Source organism: Orcinus orca, chromosome 9 (assembly GCF_937001465.1).
Source record: "Orcinus orca chromosome 9, mOrcOrc1.1, whole genome shotgun sequence".
In the NCBI taxonomy this organism is placed as follows: domain Eukaryota; kingdom Metazoa; phylum Chordata; class Mammalia; order Artiodactyla; family Delphinidae; genus Orcinus; species Orcinus orca.
This window is the reverse complement of record NC_064567.1, coordinates 91,581,726-91,599,065: the sequence shown is the minus strand read 5'-3', so window position 1 is coordinate 91,599,065 and position 17,340 is coordinate 91,581,726. Positions and strand designations below refer to the sequence as shown.

General features: G+C 39.9%; 1 protein-coding gene across 4 annotated transcripts in view; it reads left to right on the top strand.

Annotated features, from left to right (window-relative positions):
- Window positions 1–17,340, top strand: part of VPS41 (VPS41 subunit of HOPS complex) — a 192,715-nt gene that overhangs the window by 90,688 nt on the left and 84,687 nt on the right. For all 4 annotated transcript variants that reach the window (XM_004263331.4, XM_033438469.2, XM_049714911.1 and 1 more), the window contains 2 exons: window positions 1,951–2,013; window positions 5,714–5,779. In XM_004263331.4, coding sequence (XP_004263379.2) covers window positions 1,951–2,013; window positions 5,714–5,779 — 129 coding nt within the window. The remainder of the gene's footprint in view (window positions 1–1,950; window positions 2,014–5,713; window positions 5,780–17,340) is intronic.

The window sequence follows — 17,340 nt, the reverse complement described above, 5'->3', positions numbered from 1 at the left end:
TGAGTACATTTTCCTCTTGGAACTTGCACACATGAATTACTCAGAACTTACTAAGATGGGGACTTGCCTGGTGGTCCAGTGGTTAAGACTCTGCACTTCCAATGCAGGGGTCACGGGTTCGATCCCTGGTCAGGGAACTAGGATCCTGCATGCTATGCTGCACGGCCAAAGAAAGAAAGAAAAAAAAAAAAAACTAAGATGAAAGCAAGGAAAATTCTAAGTAGTTTTATATCTATTTAAAAAACTGAATTTATAATGAAAAACTTTCTCACAGAGCGCCATTGGACCCAGATGACTTCACAGGTGAATTCTTAAAAATTTAAAGAAGAAATAACACCACTCTTCTAGAGACTAGAAAAAGAGTGAACACATCTCAAGTGTTGGGAAATAGTTCTAAGTGCCCCTAATAGCTGGTTGCAAGTGTTTGAGAGCTCCTGGAATTCATACGCTGTGCTTGTGAGAGTGTAAATTGATTGGGACCACTTTGCAAAGTCGTTTGGCTGTCTATGAGATGTGAACAGATGCATAACCTGTGACTCAACAATTCCATTTCTTCATAAATGGGTATATAAGTGGACCAGAAGATTTGGAAAGAGTTTTCACTGCAGCATTATTCATAATAGCCTCCATCTGGAAACAACCCAAATGATCAGTGGAAGATGGATACATAAATTATGTATTCATACACTGAAATACTATAAGGCAATGACAAAGAACCAGCTCCTGCTGTACGTACATAGCAGTATGGATAAATATCCGAAAGAAAATGTCGAGGGAAAGAAGCCAGTGAAATAGTTTATGATTCTATTTATATAAAATTCAAACATTAGCACAACTTACTGAAGGTAATAGATTTTGGAGGAGCGGTTCGTTTGTGAGGGTGTGAATGAATGGGAAGGAACACAAGGGAGCTTCTTGGGTTCTACTTCTTGACCTGGGTCGTGGTTGCAGCGGTATGTTCGTGTCATAAAAATTTGTCAAGCTCTGAATCTGTCATCTGTACCGTTTATGTACATTACTCAATTGAATATGTATGTTATTCAATTTTTAAAGTCAACCACTCAGAGAAAAGGTTAAGATTAAACAACTTTAAGGGAGGCACTGATAAGGAGAAAATTAAATCTTACATTTATACGCTCTAAATAGATTCAAGATAAGACTGTAAATGAAGTGCAGTTCACCTAATCTCTTGCCACTTTGATCTGCACAGTTGATTTATATATCTGTGACTCAAAAAAGAAGCTCCTTTTTCCTTCAAGGAAAGGAATAAATAATTCCTTTAGGAATAGTCTATGGGAAGTTCATAAAAGGGTATTAGTAACCTATTCATATCTATTTCATTTTTAAAGTTGATGTCCGTTTAATAAAACAAACTTGTGATGTGCAAAGGGAACTCTCTATCCATGAGATACTTGTAAAAATTTAATTTAAGCAGTGTGTTTTCACCCCCATAGAATTGTTTTCATTGGATATTTAATAGAGATTACACAGTCTTTAGATTACTAAGTGTTCTACTTTTGTTTTTTAAGATTTTTAAAAAATAAATTTATTTACTTAATTTTGGCTGTGTTGGGTCTTCGTTGCTGTGTGCAGGCTCGCCGTCTTTCTCTAGTTGCAGTGAGTGGGGGCTACTCTTCGTTGTGGAGCATGGGCTCTAGGTGCGCAGGCTTCAGTAGTTGTGGTATGTGGGCTCAGTAGTTGTGGTTCGCGGGCTGTAGAGCACAGGCTCCATAGCTGTGGTGCACAGGCTTAGTTGCTCTGCGGCATGTGGGATCTTCCCAGACCAGGGCTCGAACCCATGTCCCCTGCATTGGCAGGCAGATTCTTAACCACTGTGCCACCAGGGGAATCACATATTCTACTTTTTTATTGATAGTATGTGTTCTCACTGACTCAGCAGCCTTCTTTGTTACCATCATGGTGAACTGACAAGATCCATTTACTTTTTAGGTGCAGGTGTTTGGACTATATTCTGGAGAAGAATTTCATGAGACTTTTGACTGTCCCATTAAAGTAAGTATTCAGTAAGTTTTAATTTTTCTAAGGATTTTCTCAACAAAGGCAATAGGATTACAATACTTTGAACACTACCAATCTTGCATTAATTTTGTCAGTAAGTATCTGTTCAGCTAATGTACCAGATACTATTTGATGCTGGGAAGGTACACAGAATGTATATTATGTGACTGTGATCTCAGTCTATGCTCAGGAATCTTTTGTTGTAGTGGGTGAGATGATGCACACACACACACACACACACACACACACACACACACACACACACACACACACACAATCTGTGATTAAAGACTCAAAGAGGTAAAAACAGTATTAAGGAATCTAAAACTGAGAGAGGTTACTTCTAGCTGTCCTCGTTACTGATGGCTTTGTAGATGGACTGTTGTTTGGGCTTTAATATACAGGGCTGATGGAGAAAGCTGACTTCCCATGTGGAAGAACAGTATAATATAAACGGAGAGGCTAGAAAATTCAAATCGTGTTCAGGAAGTGGCAAATAGTCTAGTTTAGATGGTGCATAAAATACTGACTTGGCAGGAAAGCTGCACGGGCCGATTGACGCTGGCTTTGTATTCAGGCTAAGGAATTTGGACTCCGTCTGGTAGATAAGGAGAAATTACTGAATGTTGGAGAGCAAAGAAGTGGTGTAAACTGAGCTAAGCTTAAGGAAAAGTAATATGGCAGCTATAACAGTGTTAGATGTGAGAGCTGATAGACCCAAGGCAGAAGGACCGATTTTAGGTAACAGTCATGGTAGTTACAGTGGGTATTACAGTTGTTAAAGGAGGAGGTCGTTCAGCTTTCTCAGGTGTTTATTCAAATATTTATTGATCAACAGGTGAAGGAGAGATGGGATCTGATGTGTGTTTTAGAAAGCCAGCCCTGCCACAGTGCAGGGGGATGTAAGCAAGAGAGTGATTGGGGACAGGAGACAATTTAAAAGGCTAATGCTGTACTCTAGAAATGGTTTTACAGGAGCTCAGTGAAAAGAGGGATGGTGAGTACTCAAGATGGTGTAGAAGGAATGAATCGGGAAAGCCACTAAGTACTAAGACTTAGTGATGGCGTGGCCGAGGGTCATAAAAGATGGAGGAGCTAAGGGTGGATCCAGGGTCTTGCTTCGGTAATGGTGTGTGGGAATGTCATCAATGGAAATAAGGGATGGTTTGAGGAAGGATGTTGCTAGTTTGGGCTTGAGTCTAGATAACTGTAGCACATCTGGTGGAAATGTTATGTAGGAAACATTCATGGAAACATGAATATGGACCTCAGTATGGAGATTGGCCCTAAAAACACAAAATGGATAACCACAGCTGAGTAAGATGAAACCGTTTTGAAAGATATTATCCAGTTAAAGAGTCAGATGTGGCTCATGTATACAATGGAATATTACTCAGCCATAAAAAGGAACGAAATTGAGTTATTTGTAATGAGGTGGATGGGCCTAGAGTCTGTCATACAGAGTGAAGTACGTCAGAAAGAGAAAAATAAATGCCGGATGCTAATGCACATATATATGGAATCTAAAAAAGTGGTACTGATGAACCTAGTGGCAGGGCAGGAATAAAGACACAGACGTAGAGAATGGACTTGAGGACACGAGGGGGAAGGGGAAACTGGGACAAAGTGAGAGAGTTAGCATTGACATATATACACTACCAAATGTAAAATAGATAGCTAGTGGGAAGCAGCCGCATAGCACAGGGAGGTAAGCTTGGTGCTTTGTGACCACCTAGAGGGGTGGGATAGGGAGGGTGGGAGGGAGACGCAAGAGGGAGGAGATAATGGGGATATATGTATACGTATAGCTGATTCACTTTGCTGTACAGCAGAAACTAACAGAACATTGTAAGGCAATTATATTCCAATAAAGATATTTAAAAAAAGAAGAGTGAGAAGACTGATGGTCAAATAATTCTGGAGCACTAATTTAAAGATTAAGGTAGTGGGAGAAAAAAAAAAACAGTGAGGGATCTAAGAAGAATTAGGGTGATTGGAGGAGACCCAGGAGAGTGGTGTCAGGGAAGCCAAAGGAGAGAGGGTTTCCAGAAGGAAGGAGTGGGCATCGTGGGAAAGGCAGTGCAGAGATCACACGAGGTGGGGACTGAAACACATAGCAGGAGGCTCCACGTGTCAAGAAGTAAATGGGAGATGAAGAAGTAGAAACAAGCAGCGTAGACTCTTCTTCCAAGAAATTTCATGATGAAGAAGGGAATTCATCTGATAGATGGAGAGAAAGCCAGGGTCCCAGGAGCATTTCTGCTGGTCATGTTTTGGTTGATGGTAAAAAGTCAGTAGGGGGGAAAGATCAAAAATAAGAGAAAGGGAAAACTTAGTGGAGCGGCACTAAGGGATGGGATCCGTCGTGTTGGGAGGGAGAGAAACCTTGGATATGAGTCCTCCAGCCTTCCGCCGGTGAGGCCAAGCCCAAGTGTTGCTGCGTTGGGCAGTGAAGGACCCGCAGTCAAGGGCAATGACAAGGAAGTGAAAAAAGGGGTAAGGTAATATGGTGGAGGGGCATGGGGATGTCTGGAATAGCAGCTGCGATGTAGGATGATGCACTGTAAGAGAGCTAAGAGGACTCTCCTAAGAGATTTTAAGAATGTGTAACAACAGAATATGCAAATGATTCCATTGATATCCAGGATGGATTAGGGAAGTGTGGAAGGGAAGAAGGGCTAACCTGGGAAGGAGGAATGGTTAGAGAAGTGAGGAGTCATATGCTAAATGCCCTCAAAATGACAGTGTAGGAAGAGGAATCTATTCCGTTGGAGGATGGAAATGTATTAGTTAATTAACAAGAGTGTAGAATGTATTTAGTTGGAGTTTTATGAAGGTGTAATTGTGTGAATTTTTTTTAATGCCCAGAAATATTCTGTTAGGTTGGAAAAAAACACAGTGTATTAGTTGATGAATACATGGGTCTGGGGATAAGAAAATAAGGAGGCAGAGTCTCTGCAGGCTGACAGCCATAAAAGGGGAGCCCCGAAGATGGGTTTACACTGAGTGCAGCCACCAGACCTTCAGAAATGCCACTGGCAAGTGAAGTAAACGGTGGTGAGGATGGAGCAGCCTTGAGAGCAACCTTTCTCAGGGGTTGGGAGGAGATCGTGGAGAGCGGATGAGAACCAAGGGGCCGGGAACTGAGGCTGGAGGTAAAAGGGAAGGGCCTGGATGCTGCGCTCCAGAACTCCTGGGTCCTGCAGCTCTGTTGTCTTTCTGCTGTTAGGGCGCAGATGTAATTGTGCTAAGTGTCTGAGGCTGCATCGCCAGCCCTGTTCCACTGGGTGCTCTCAGTCACTGGAAGGCGTCTGGACAAGGAGATAGTTGGGTTCTTTCTCTGGGTTTCTTCTATGAAATGTATTCAGTTACACACATTTGTGACATCTCGCTGCCTCTACTGACTGCCTTGGCTGTCTCTAAAGAGGGGTGCCCACTCAGAGGGTCCCACTCAGCCAGAAACGACAACTGTTCACTCTCATCTTTTAGCTTTGACCCAGCTTCGTAGAAGAAACCTTTTCATACCAGAGCAAAACTCATCCTCAGTTGGTGCAGAATATTACCTGCATAGATTACTTCCTACCAGGATACCGGGTTGATTTTTAGATCATGCTGCCGGTAATGTACAAAGGGCTTTCATTCTGTGCTGGAGCTGTGACTCCTAAACCACTGTTGGGTCCTTATTCCCTTGCAGATCATCGCCGTGCATCCGCATTTCGTGAGATCCAGCTGCAAGCAGTTTGTGACCGGAGGGAAGAAGGTAAGCGCTGCGTGTTGACCATCACATGCCGTCTTTGAGGGGGTTCTGTTTGCTCTTTAATTTATCTTTAGTATTTTTAATGTCTGCCTCTTTGTGCAGAGAAAATTCGTGAAAGCACAATGTAGTGAAATCAGGAGACCATCACCTCCTGGGGGAGGTGTGGCCTCAGTTCTTCTCACTGACATTCCTTTGGAGTAGATGTAGGGCAAAAACAGAGATGTTACTCCAGCTGCAACCTAGTGCTTTGAAATATTGTCCCTTCCACAAAGAAGAAGTAGCATTTAACAGTAACAAAAGAGCAAGTAAACTAATGTTTTTTCCCGTTGTAGAAAATCTCCTGCAGGCCTTGAGACAGTTTTAGAACAATTATGGCTCTTTTTTGCTGACATGTTCCTGGCATATTTTATTATCTTAGTGCTATTTAAAAAATAAGAGAGTAAAATAAACCTTTTTTACATTTAAATGTTTGTAGATAAATTCTAAAATTAAAGACTCTGCTTATAGAATAAGTTCATTTTTCTATTCTTATTCACCAGGGATATTTTTAAAAACCATTTTTATAATAAAATGCTACCACTGTCCTGGAACTCTGAATGTTATTTCATATTCAGTTTGGGGATCAGTGGAGAGAAGGCTCTGTGCGGTATTTCTGTAGCAGGGTATAGGTATGGAATGGCTGCTTTGAGGCTCAGCTACCACATGATTTGGAATGTTCTGTAGTAGTTATCTGTCTTTTTCCCTTGGTCTGCAGCTTCACAGAATGATAGGGCATTCATAGAATGTCTGTAGAATTAATCAGTGGGAATTACAGATTTAAACTGACTTTCTCTATCTTAGACCTGCAGCTAATTCACTCCTGAAAGAAATAGCTACCTTACTTGTCTTTGTTGGCCTCAGGAAAGAGTAACTTTAAAATTCCTCTTGTTAAAGTATTTCTTTACTAAGCACTTTTCTAGTTAGGAAATTTTATGTGAGATAGAGCATGAATTCACTTAGCTGTTGTCGACTGAAAAAAAATGCACAACATGAGAGTTGTGAGTTAAGTTTTATCTGGGGCAAAATGAGGGCTATAGCCCGGGAGATAGCATTTCAGATAGCTCTGAGGAACTGCTCCGAAGAGGTAGGGGGAAGGTCAGTATATACGTGATTTTGGTGAAGGGGGAGTACATGCAGTCAAGTACACATTTTTTGCACATATTTTTCTACTAGTCTCATGAAGGTTTCTGCTAGTCACAAGGAGCAGACGTCACCACGTAGGATTTTAGTGTTTTTCTAGATATGAGGAGATGCAAGAATTGGGCTCATAAAATTGGCTCCTGAAAATATCTAACTATCTGAAGACCTGTTCTTCCAGTTTTTTTTTTTTTTCCCAGAGCACAGAGTGCCTGATTTCTGATCTCCACCCTGAACTCCTTTCAGAGGGTGTTGAAGGTCAGCAGCTGCAGGGGCTCATGATTTAATCCTTGTAGAGGTAGATGGCAAGTGCTAATTTGTAGGTGACAGTATAATTTAAACCCAGGCATTTTTATTTAAAACGCAGTGGGGATAAAGAATGCTGAGTCACTGTGTTTTTTTGTTTAAGTGGCCTAAAACAACAAACTTTCATTATCTGACAGGTCAGAAATTAAAGAGTGACTTTCCTGTATGGCTCTGGCTCAGGGTCTCTTGTGAGATTTCAGTCTATTTTTTGCCCAGGGCTGCACTCATTTGAAGGCTTAACTGGGGCTGGAGTATCTGCTTTCTTAAAGGTCTGTTGCCTTCTTAAGAGCAATCCCTCATAAGATGTTGGTAACTTAAAATATTGATAAATCACTTTGGTTGAAGTATTTCCCTAGTGGGGATGCAGTTTTGAGTTCTAGCTCTCCAATTTCAGAAGCTAGAGATTTTACAGTTGTCCCCTATTTTTTGAAGGTATTGGTATGAAAGAACATATTAGAGATAATATGAGTGATGTCCAAGTGGACTCAAACTCATACTTTGGGATTTTCCTGTGTTGGTGTGTGTTCTTAATAATCAGCTTGTTGGTGGAGGTTAATAATTGCTTTTATACTGTGAAGGATACCTATGGTCTGATGTAGTTTGCCACAGTAGTTTTGCTACATGAATGTCTTGTCAACCTGCAGGATGCCTGGGTTAACTGTGTCAATTTCGTATTCTTCGTCCTTCTACTTAGCATTTGACATCATTTACAGACATCTGTAGGAAGGACCTTGTGAATGTAGCTGTTTGGGCCAAAGCTTGTTGAGTAGATACATGAGCAATTATATGGACGACAGAGTAGTGCGGGCAAGGTCATATGGAGAGAAGTTGGAATTTATACAAAGACTACGTTGTGAATAGCAGTAAAATAAGTAGAATTCACTGAATGCTGAACAGGCAAGAACATCAGAGATTTGGTTCATCTTTTTGGTTATCACTGACTGCTTGACAAGTTTTTCTGTGTTCACTCTTCTAAGAGACAGCATTGCCTTTTCTCCTTTCTTCCTATTCACTTCTCCAGAAATGCATGGGTAGACATTTTTTCCCAAGCACAAAAAGATGTTTAATTATGTGTATATAAATTAAAAACAGTTCAGGTCATCTGGTAAAAAAGTTTTAAAAAAATGATATTGTTAGAATTTCTGGATTAAAATCATTTAAAAGAAAAAACACACACCAAAGGGTTAGTATATTGTATAAAGGACCTTGGATATTGAGCTTGATGAAAGTATATGTGTGATATTTTGAAGTGAAGAATCAGAGGAGTCCACATGTCAATGTAAATGATATTGTCATCTCTTTTAGATTTTTTAATAGCTTTATTGATATGTAATTTGCATGCCATAAAGTTCACCAGTTTAAAGTGTACAACTCAGGGACTTCCTTGCTGGTCCTGTGGTTGAGACTCCACACTTTCACTGTGGGGCGTGCAGGTTCCATCCCTGGTCGGGGAACTAAGATGCCGCATGCTGCGCGGCACAGCCAAAAAACTAGAGTGTACAATTCAGTGGTTCTTAGTATATTTACAGAGTTGTGCAGCCATCACCATAATCTAGTTTTAGAGCATTGTCATCAGCCCAACCTCGTCCCCATTAGCAGTTACTCCACATTCCCCTTCCCCCACTTCCCAGCCCCAAGCTACCACTAATATATTTCACTTCTCTATAAATTTGCCTGTTCTGGATATTTCATATAAATTCCGGGTATTTCATGTAAATGGAATCATACAATAAGTACGTGGCCTTTGTGTCTGACTTCTTTCATTAGTTTTCTAGGTACATCCATGTTGTAGCATGTATCAGTACTTCATTCCTTTTTATGGCCAAATTACATTTCATCGTATGGATATATCATATTTTATTTCGCAATATTTAATTATGATTTATTATTTAAATCTTTTATTTAAATAGTTATCAGTTGATGGACATTTGGGTTGTTTCCACCTTTTGACTATTATGAATAATGCTGCTGTGAACAGTAGTCAAAACATGGAAGCAACCTAAATGTTCATCGAGAGATGAATGGATAAAGAAGATATGGTGTGTGGGTGTGTGGGGGTGTGTGTGTGTGTGTGTGTGTATATATATATATATATATATATATATATACATACATACACACAATGGAATATTACTCAGCCATAAAAAAGAATGAAGTAATGCCATTTGCAGCAACATGGGTGGACCTAGAGATTGTCATACTAAGTGAAGTAAGCCAGACAGATATCATTATAATATAGCTTATATGTAGAATCTAAGAAAATGATACAAATGAACTTATTTACAAAACAGAAATAGAACCACAGACATAGAAAACAAACTTATGGTTACCAAAGGGGAAAGGAGAGGGGGAGGGATAAGTCAGGAGTTTGGGATTAACATATTAACACACTACTATATATAAAATGGATAACCAACAAGAACCTAGTGTATAGCACAGGGAACTCGACTCAGTATTTTATAATAACCTATAAGGGAAAAGAATCTGAAAAAGAATAGATAAATATATATGTATAACTGAATCACTTTGCTGTACACCTACTTCAGTTAAAAATATAATAAAATTAAAGGCCATTATAATTTTTCCTACTTATGTTAAAGGCTTAAGAAACATTGGCATGTAAATGTGCCCTCTATTCAGGGACTTGTGACATACAAACTATTCACTGATTTCTCTGGATTCATTAAAGTTTATTGTGTAAATATGTATTTAGTGAGTAGTAAAAATTAGTGTTTAATCAATAAACTAGAGTGACTTCTTTGTACAGGGTTAAATAACCAGAGATTTCCAAAACATGCGCCAGCTTGGTGTGCTTTGCAGAAATCTCCGGAGAGATTTCTTCCTTCTGTATGTGTATGGCATGTACTTTTAAAGATCACTTCCGCTGCATGGTTTTTGGCATTTGCGTGTTTTGTTTGTTTTAAAATAGATTTATTTTGTTGAAGGTATTTCAGGAAATATTTCTGATTTCATTAAGGAATGCACCTTTGATTTTAAAAACAAAGAGAAAGGCTTTTTGGAAGGTGACATTAAGAAACAGATACTATTGTGAAAAGATTCTTTTCTTTTTTAGGGTGTTAGGAGGACCCTCATTTTTTTCCCCTTATAACCGAGTTATGGCATTTTCTTCCTTTGATAAATGAGAATAACAAAGACTGTGTTGGCCCAATCGCAACTCTGATCATTTAACTGCAATTTTCAACCAGTGCCATAAGCTAAGCAGAACTAGTTTGAAGAGTCCAACATTTAGCAAATGGTGATAACCTTGCAATAATCATACATTGCAGATATCAAGACCTCCCTGTTTAGAGTAGATGGCAGATCATATAGGGGAAAAAAGAGCAAAGACAATTATCATGTAACTGAGAGGTAATGACCTTCTGCCTTTAAGAAGTAATTTAATCTTAAAAAAAATTGGAGCAAAGACTGGCCAAATGAAGGTGTAATGTGGAATAAAGGCATTCTTAAGGCATTCTTAACCCTTAAGAACACTGGTCTTACTTAGACTGACAGCTAAATGCATCTAGGAATCGTATGCCAACTTCTGTAGACAATGATGAAAGCAGCGCAGCGACCACAGAAGTGGAATAGGAAAGATGGATGTCCTACAGTGACATATTCATGATGTCATTTCATAAGAAAATTTGACAGAGATGTCTAATTTAATATTTTAGTTGATTTGATTTGATGAGAAATTTTGATTCCTGGAAGAACATTTCTTTAAAAGTAATCAGGACATACATTTCAGAATAGTTCCATAAAATAGCCATGTAGCAGAAAAAACCTGAAACTGCAGTTTGACACATTTGTTGATATTTCCTTTTTAAGGTTCTAGCTTGTTAGGTCTTTAGAGAGAGTTCCTTATCCACCCAGGACTAGGGAAGAGGAGGCAATAGTTCTGTGTGGCATAAACTTTTAGGTTTTCAAGGTAACTTCTTAGTAGTTGAATGCCATAGCTGGATTTATGGTCTCCAGTGCTTGACACATGAGCATAAAAAGCTTATTCTTGGGCTTCCCTAGTGGCGCAGTGGTTGAGAGTCCACCTGCTGATACAGGGGACACGAGTTCGTGACCCGGTCCGGGAAGATCCCACATGCCGCGGAGCGGCTGGGCCCGTGAGCCATGGCCGCTGAGCCTGTGCGTCCAGAGCCTGTGCTCCGCAACGGGAGAGGTCACAACAGTAAGAGGCCCGCGTACCGCAAAAAAAAAAAAAAAAAAAGCTTATTCTTAATTCTGTTTTGTTTCCATGTTGAAAAAAAGAAAAGGAAAAGCACATCTCTTAAGAGTGCCATTGGAGAGAGCTTTAAAACATGAGAATGGATGGATTTTTTTTTTAAGTGTAACCACCTTGTGTAGCAAGAATTAGAATGCATGAGCATAGCAATGAGGTTATCTCTTTGAGAAATAAGTCTGCAAAGCAGATCTTGTCTGGGTTTTTTTTTTTTTTTTAATTACTCAACTTTCTCTGTCAGCAGATAAACTTGAGCTCCCTACGACCTTTACCTTTGAGCTCTGAAATACACTTCATAATAACTGATTCTCCTCCTTTGACAAATTATTAAATTGTCGTGATGCAGTTTGCAGCAGAGTTCATTTTTCGAAACGAGGGAGTCAGCTGTTTGTCATTGTGGTGGGCCAGGTCCCCTCACTCTAGCCGCAGGGACAGCTTGCTTTGTAAGCTGGAAAACGTCAGTCAGCAAATGAGGTAAGGACCTGCGTGCATGAAATGAGAAAAAGCGCTTCACTGTTTGGGGCTGAAGGCTTATGGCAAATTTTACCTGAAGGACAGAACTAGAAGCATCAGCTAGCTTCTCAGTGTCCGAGAATGTTCGGCAAAAAACAAATTGCATTCTGGATTCTTTTTGGAAGAGGATGCCGTGGAGCAGCTTTTTGTAATAATGCGAATCTTTTTAGAATTTAGACAGCCCAGCGAACTACCCTGACCACTAAGTGTGAAACGTAGAGGTGCTTCCTTATATGTTTGCTTGTCTCCTGGTCAGATGGAAAATGGGGTTCTTGGGGTCACAAAGGATTTTTTTAATTAAAAAACTTTTTTAAATTAATTATTATTTTTTTAAGTTTTGGCTGCGTTGGGTCTTCGTTGCTGTGCACGGGCTTTCTCTAGTTGCGGCGAGCGGGGGCTACTCTTTGTTGTGGTGCGCGGACTTCTCATTGCAGTGGCTTCTCTCTTGTTGTGGAGCACGGGCTCTAGGCGCACGGGCTTCAGTAATCGCAGCACGCCAGCTCAGTAGTTGCGGCACGCGGGCCCTAGGGTGTGCGGGCTTCAGTAGTTGTGGCTTGTGGGCTCAGTAGTTGCGGCGCATGGGCTTAGTTGCTCCACGGCATGTGGGATATTCCCGGACCAGGGATTGAACCCGTGTCCCCTGCATTGGCAAGTGGATTCCTAACCACTGCACCACCAGGGAAGTCCCTTAATTTATTGATGTATAGTTGATTTACAATGTTGTATTAATTTCTGCTCTACAACAAAGTGATTCAGTTATATATATTCTTTTTCATTATGGTTTATCCACAGGATATTGAATATAGTTCCCTGTGCTATACTTTAGGACCTTGTTGTTTTTCCTCAAAAAGGATTTGACATCAGTTATGCCTCCCAGTCCGCTGACCAGTGGATCTTCAGAATACTTCTGCAGGCGATCAGATGCTTGATCTTAGGCAGTTTTCTACAGGCAAACTTTTCTTACACATTACTTCCCAGGCAACCACCAAATTTATGTCCTAGTGGTTGTATGTAGAACCATTGTAAAGAAACACCTTCATTTCTTCTGGGCACTGTGTTATAAATTGTGGTTCCATTCCTAGAAATTCATCTCATGCTGTATACATACCAAAACTGATTAAAAACCACCAACTAATAGGAAGTAAAGCACAATGTAACCTTTCCAAATGTTTCTTAGGAAGGTAAAGCCAAGTTGTAAAATAGCCATATTGTAAAAGTATATTTTGGTGGGTTTTTCTCTCTGTGCTGTACTGCTTGAAGCTAAAAATTGAAATCTAGGTCTTAAAATAGAAATCATTTTCAGTGTCAGAAACAGGCGTTGTTCCTTGCTTTCAAAGTTAAGTTCATTTGTCTCAAACATCAGTTGCTTTTTTGATATTGATATGTAGAGCTCCCAACATCCTGGAGATGGATCCATGGCAACGGCATTTTCTTCAGTAATCCCCCTTGTTTCATAGCCATCAAAAGGCTGGTGAGAACAGAAACCTTTTTTCTTTAATGAGTTCAACTAACTTTTCCATGTGTGATATTTCCATATTGTTTGCGGCTTCCCCCTGGACTCTGATGATAAGCTTACCACCTGTCTTCCTAGAGCAATCAAACCATCCTTTGCTCCTTGCTGAAAATATCTTCCTTTGCATGTTGAGAATGCTGTGGCTGTTCTTAACTATTTGGAATAGTTATTTCCTCTGCAAGAATCATTGTTTGGTTTAGTATGTTCATTATGTTTTTTTGTGGGGTTTAGTACCAATGGACTGTCATTAACACTGGGAAGCCCCTCTCTCTCTCTCTCTCTTTTTTTTTTTTGCGGTACGCGGGCCTCTCACTGCTGCGGCCTCTCCCGTTGAGGAGCACAGGCTCCAGACGCGCAGGCTCAGCGGCCATGGCTCACGGGCCCAGCCGCTCCGCGGCATGTGGGATCCTCCCGGACTGGGGCACGAAGCCGTGTCCCCTGCATCGGCAGGCGGACTCTCAACCACCGTGCCACCAGGGAAGCCCCTCTCTCTCCTTTTAAAATAAGGCTGTAGAGCACAGGGAACTATATTCATTATCCTGTAATAACATATAATGAAAAACAATATGAAAAAGTATATGTGTGTGTATGTGTGTGTGTATATATATATATATACACATATATATATATATACACATATATATATATAACTGAATCACTTTGCTGTACACCTAAAACTAACAAAACATTGTAAATCAACTCTACTGCAATAAAAAAATAACAAAATTTTAAAAAAGATAAGGCTATATAAATAACTGTCATTAACCTCGAGAAGCTTTTCCCTTTTTTCCCCTTTTTTTTTTTTTTAAAGACAAGGCTCTATAGCAAGGGGTCACAGTTACTGCAATTATAAGTTGGTGTCACCAGTACAGACTATACCACAGTCATTTCACAGGGCTATTTGGCGTGAACAGTTCTGCCTCTTGAGCACAGCTCGGTTAGAGGGTCCGCATAAGGTGCTGTGAGCACGTAGAATCTGGATTTCAGGGATGGCGGTCCGTTTCCAAAAGGAGATAGGAGGAATGCTGCTGGTGGAAAGCAGTTAGCCCGCAAGACCATTAGTCAGAATGGTGATTTGGTAGGAAAATGAATATTCCCAGTCTTTCGAGAGGAAAAAATATGTGTATGTCTATATGTATGCATATAGCACTGTTGGGGTAATTTTGCAGTCCTTTGTCTTTAAGCATTTGGGGCTTTCCCCCCCCTAATTGTTCGTTTGATCCCTCTCAGTTTTCTACTTCATTTTCAGCCAGTATTCCTCTTTGATGTTTGTAACAGTGCAAATTTGAAAAAAATCAACATCTAATGGTGGTGAATTAGCTGTGTCAGTGCCCTGCGGCCAAAGATCTCCGGAACACACCCACCAGGCATGAGGAAGAGGGTGTGCTAGAAAGAGGGTGTTACAGGTTTGGGGCTGATGAAAGATGGTTTGGGGAGGGTTTAAGGAAGCAGAACTTTGCTCTGGATCGGGTGCTGTCGGGAAGCAAGAGTAATTCCACCACTGGGTATCTTAATACATCATATCTAGAAGGAGGACAGACCAAATGAAGGCTAACGACATGTTGATAAAGAAGCAGCAGTCTCTCCTTTTAGCCAGGATAGGGAGGTGTCTGGTCATTTACGTGGCTTGGAAAACATTGATATCCTGTCAGTGTTCAGATATGATTATGGAGTAGTCCTGGTTTTGTCCTCATCTCATGGTCACGGGGCCCTGTCTGATGTTGGTGTTCTGTGACATTTTTTATATTCACCTGGAGAACACGAATGGCAGGCCAATTCCTGCATGCCAGCTTTTCTCTTTCTTCGTTGTGACAAATAAAATGCCCAACATTTGCTAGATGACTTCTATTGAGGTACTTTATGAAAATATATGTATGGTCTGATTTCGTTCTTTTGGTAGAAATATAAATGTCTGGTGTAGCAATTTCTTGGAAAGCTGTATACCAAATTATTAACAATATTAATAATATTAACATATATTATTAACAATATCCGGGCAGGATTATTAGTGTTCTTTCTGGCCTTCATTGGCTTTTATTTTCTGCTTTTTTTTTTTTTGGTAGAAAACATGCCTTTTATAATAATAAAAAGCAATAATAAAAGAATGTATAAAGTAATCCCAACTATTTTTGTTGTTTTCAACTTAGCATTGTAAATCATATGAAATTCCCTACATTATTGAAGTCTAATCTTAGCTCAGATGTTCTTTAATGGTTACATAATATTCCATCCTGTGGGTCTGTTTACTTTTCTTAATCATTCTCCTATTATTGGACCATTAGGTTGTATCCAGTTTGGGGTTAGCATAAATCATGCTGTAATGAAGCTAGAAATCTTTTGTCTGTGTTTCTGAATGCTTTCCTAGCACTACGATTAGAATTACTGGGTCAAAGATTATGATTATCTTTTAGGCTTTGGATACATAACCACCAAGTAAAGGTACATTCCAGAAAACATACTGATTGACACCGTCTGTGTTAGAGGACCCGTTTCACCGTATCAGCCTGCCAGTTTGATATACATAGAAAGAGATTCCAATGTGCTGTTTTGTAACTTCTTTAAATTATTAGTGATTTTGAGCAGTTTTATTTACTAGTCACTTATATCTCTTCCTTTGTGATTTCTCTGGTTGTGGTATTAGCTCGGGGCAGCTTTTAATATTACCATAGAAGCCAGGACAATTGACGACTGTCCGTTTGATATTTATTGTCAGTTTGAGCACAAATTATTGCTGCTTACTGAATAGCCTGCAGCCTTTTCTCCAATTTTAGCTAAACCTGGAATAATTATTCTTGTTCTAGGGAGGCATTATATAGGAGTCATAATGAGGCTTTAGAGTAGATGCTGAACCACGTACAAAGAGGACGAATATATTCTACTCCATAGATGTGAGTCTGCCCCCAAACCATCTGTCCTGCTGCTTCCTTGGAGGCTCTCAAAGACAAGCCACGGTGCCCAGTTAATGTCAGGTTCATTTCACTTGGTTTCTTCTGTAGGCAGTGTCCTGATCTGTACTTTTCCCCTTTTGCTTCACTTTGTTTTTTTTTTTTTTTTACTTGAAGTATAGTTGATTTACAATATTGTGTTAGTTTCAGGTGTACAGCACAGCGATTCCATTATATATATATGTATATGTGTGTGTGTGTGTACATATTCTTTTTCAGATTCTTTTCCCTTATAGGTTATTACAAAATATTCAGTATAGTTCCCTGTGTTATAGAGTAGGTCCTTGCTGGTTCCCTTTTGCTTTACTTTGCATTGAGTGAAGTGCTTGTTCAGATCCGTAAACCTGTGTGTTCAGGTGACTCTTTCTCTTATTCAAGACTTAGCAGTTTTGTGTTTCTTTTTCATAACCTTGCTGTGCAAAGATCTCCCCGAGTCGTCGATGATTGAGATTATGCGTAGTTAAAATTAGAGATATTTGTTCATCGCACAGAACATTAATTCGTTTCATCACCCAGTGGATGGCTTTTGTGTTTTCTCTACTCTTAGCGGGGCAAGGGGTCCAACCTTGAAGCCAGCCCCAGGAAACAGACCCTCAGACAGCTGCAAACTGAAAAACAGACCCAAGGTGTTTGACATGAACAACCAGTTCTATTAAGTCTGCAGGACCCACCTGGAAGGTTTTCTGTTTGCTTGCTTGTTTGTTTTGTTTTTAGTGGTAAAACTATTTTTTAAATGCCCCATTCATTTCTGGAATCCCATTTACAATTGTGAGTTGCATATGAAGAAATTGCAGATTGCTAGTTTGAATAGGGGTCTGCCTCACATGCTGGCTACAGTTGACTGCTAAACCCATACAGATGGGCAAGTAGATATATAGAT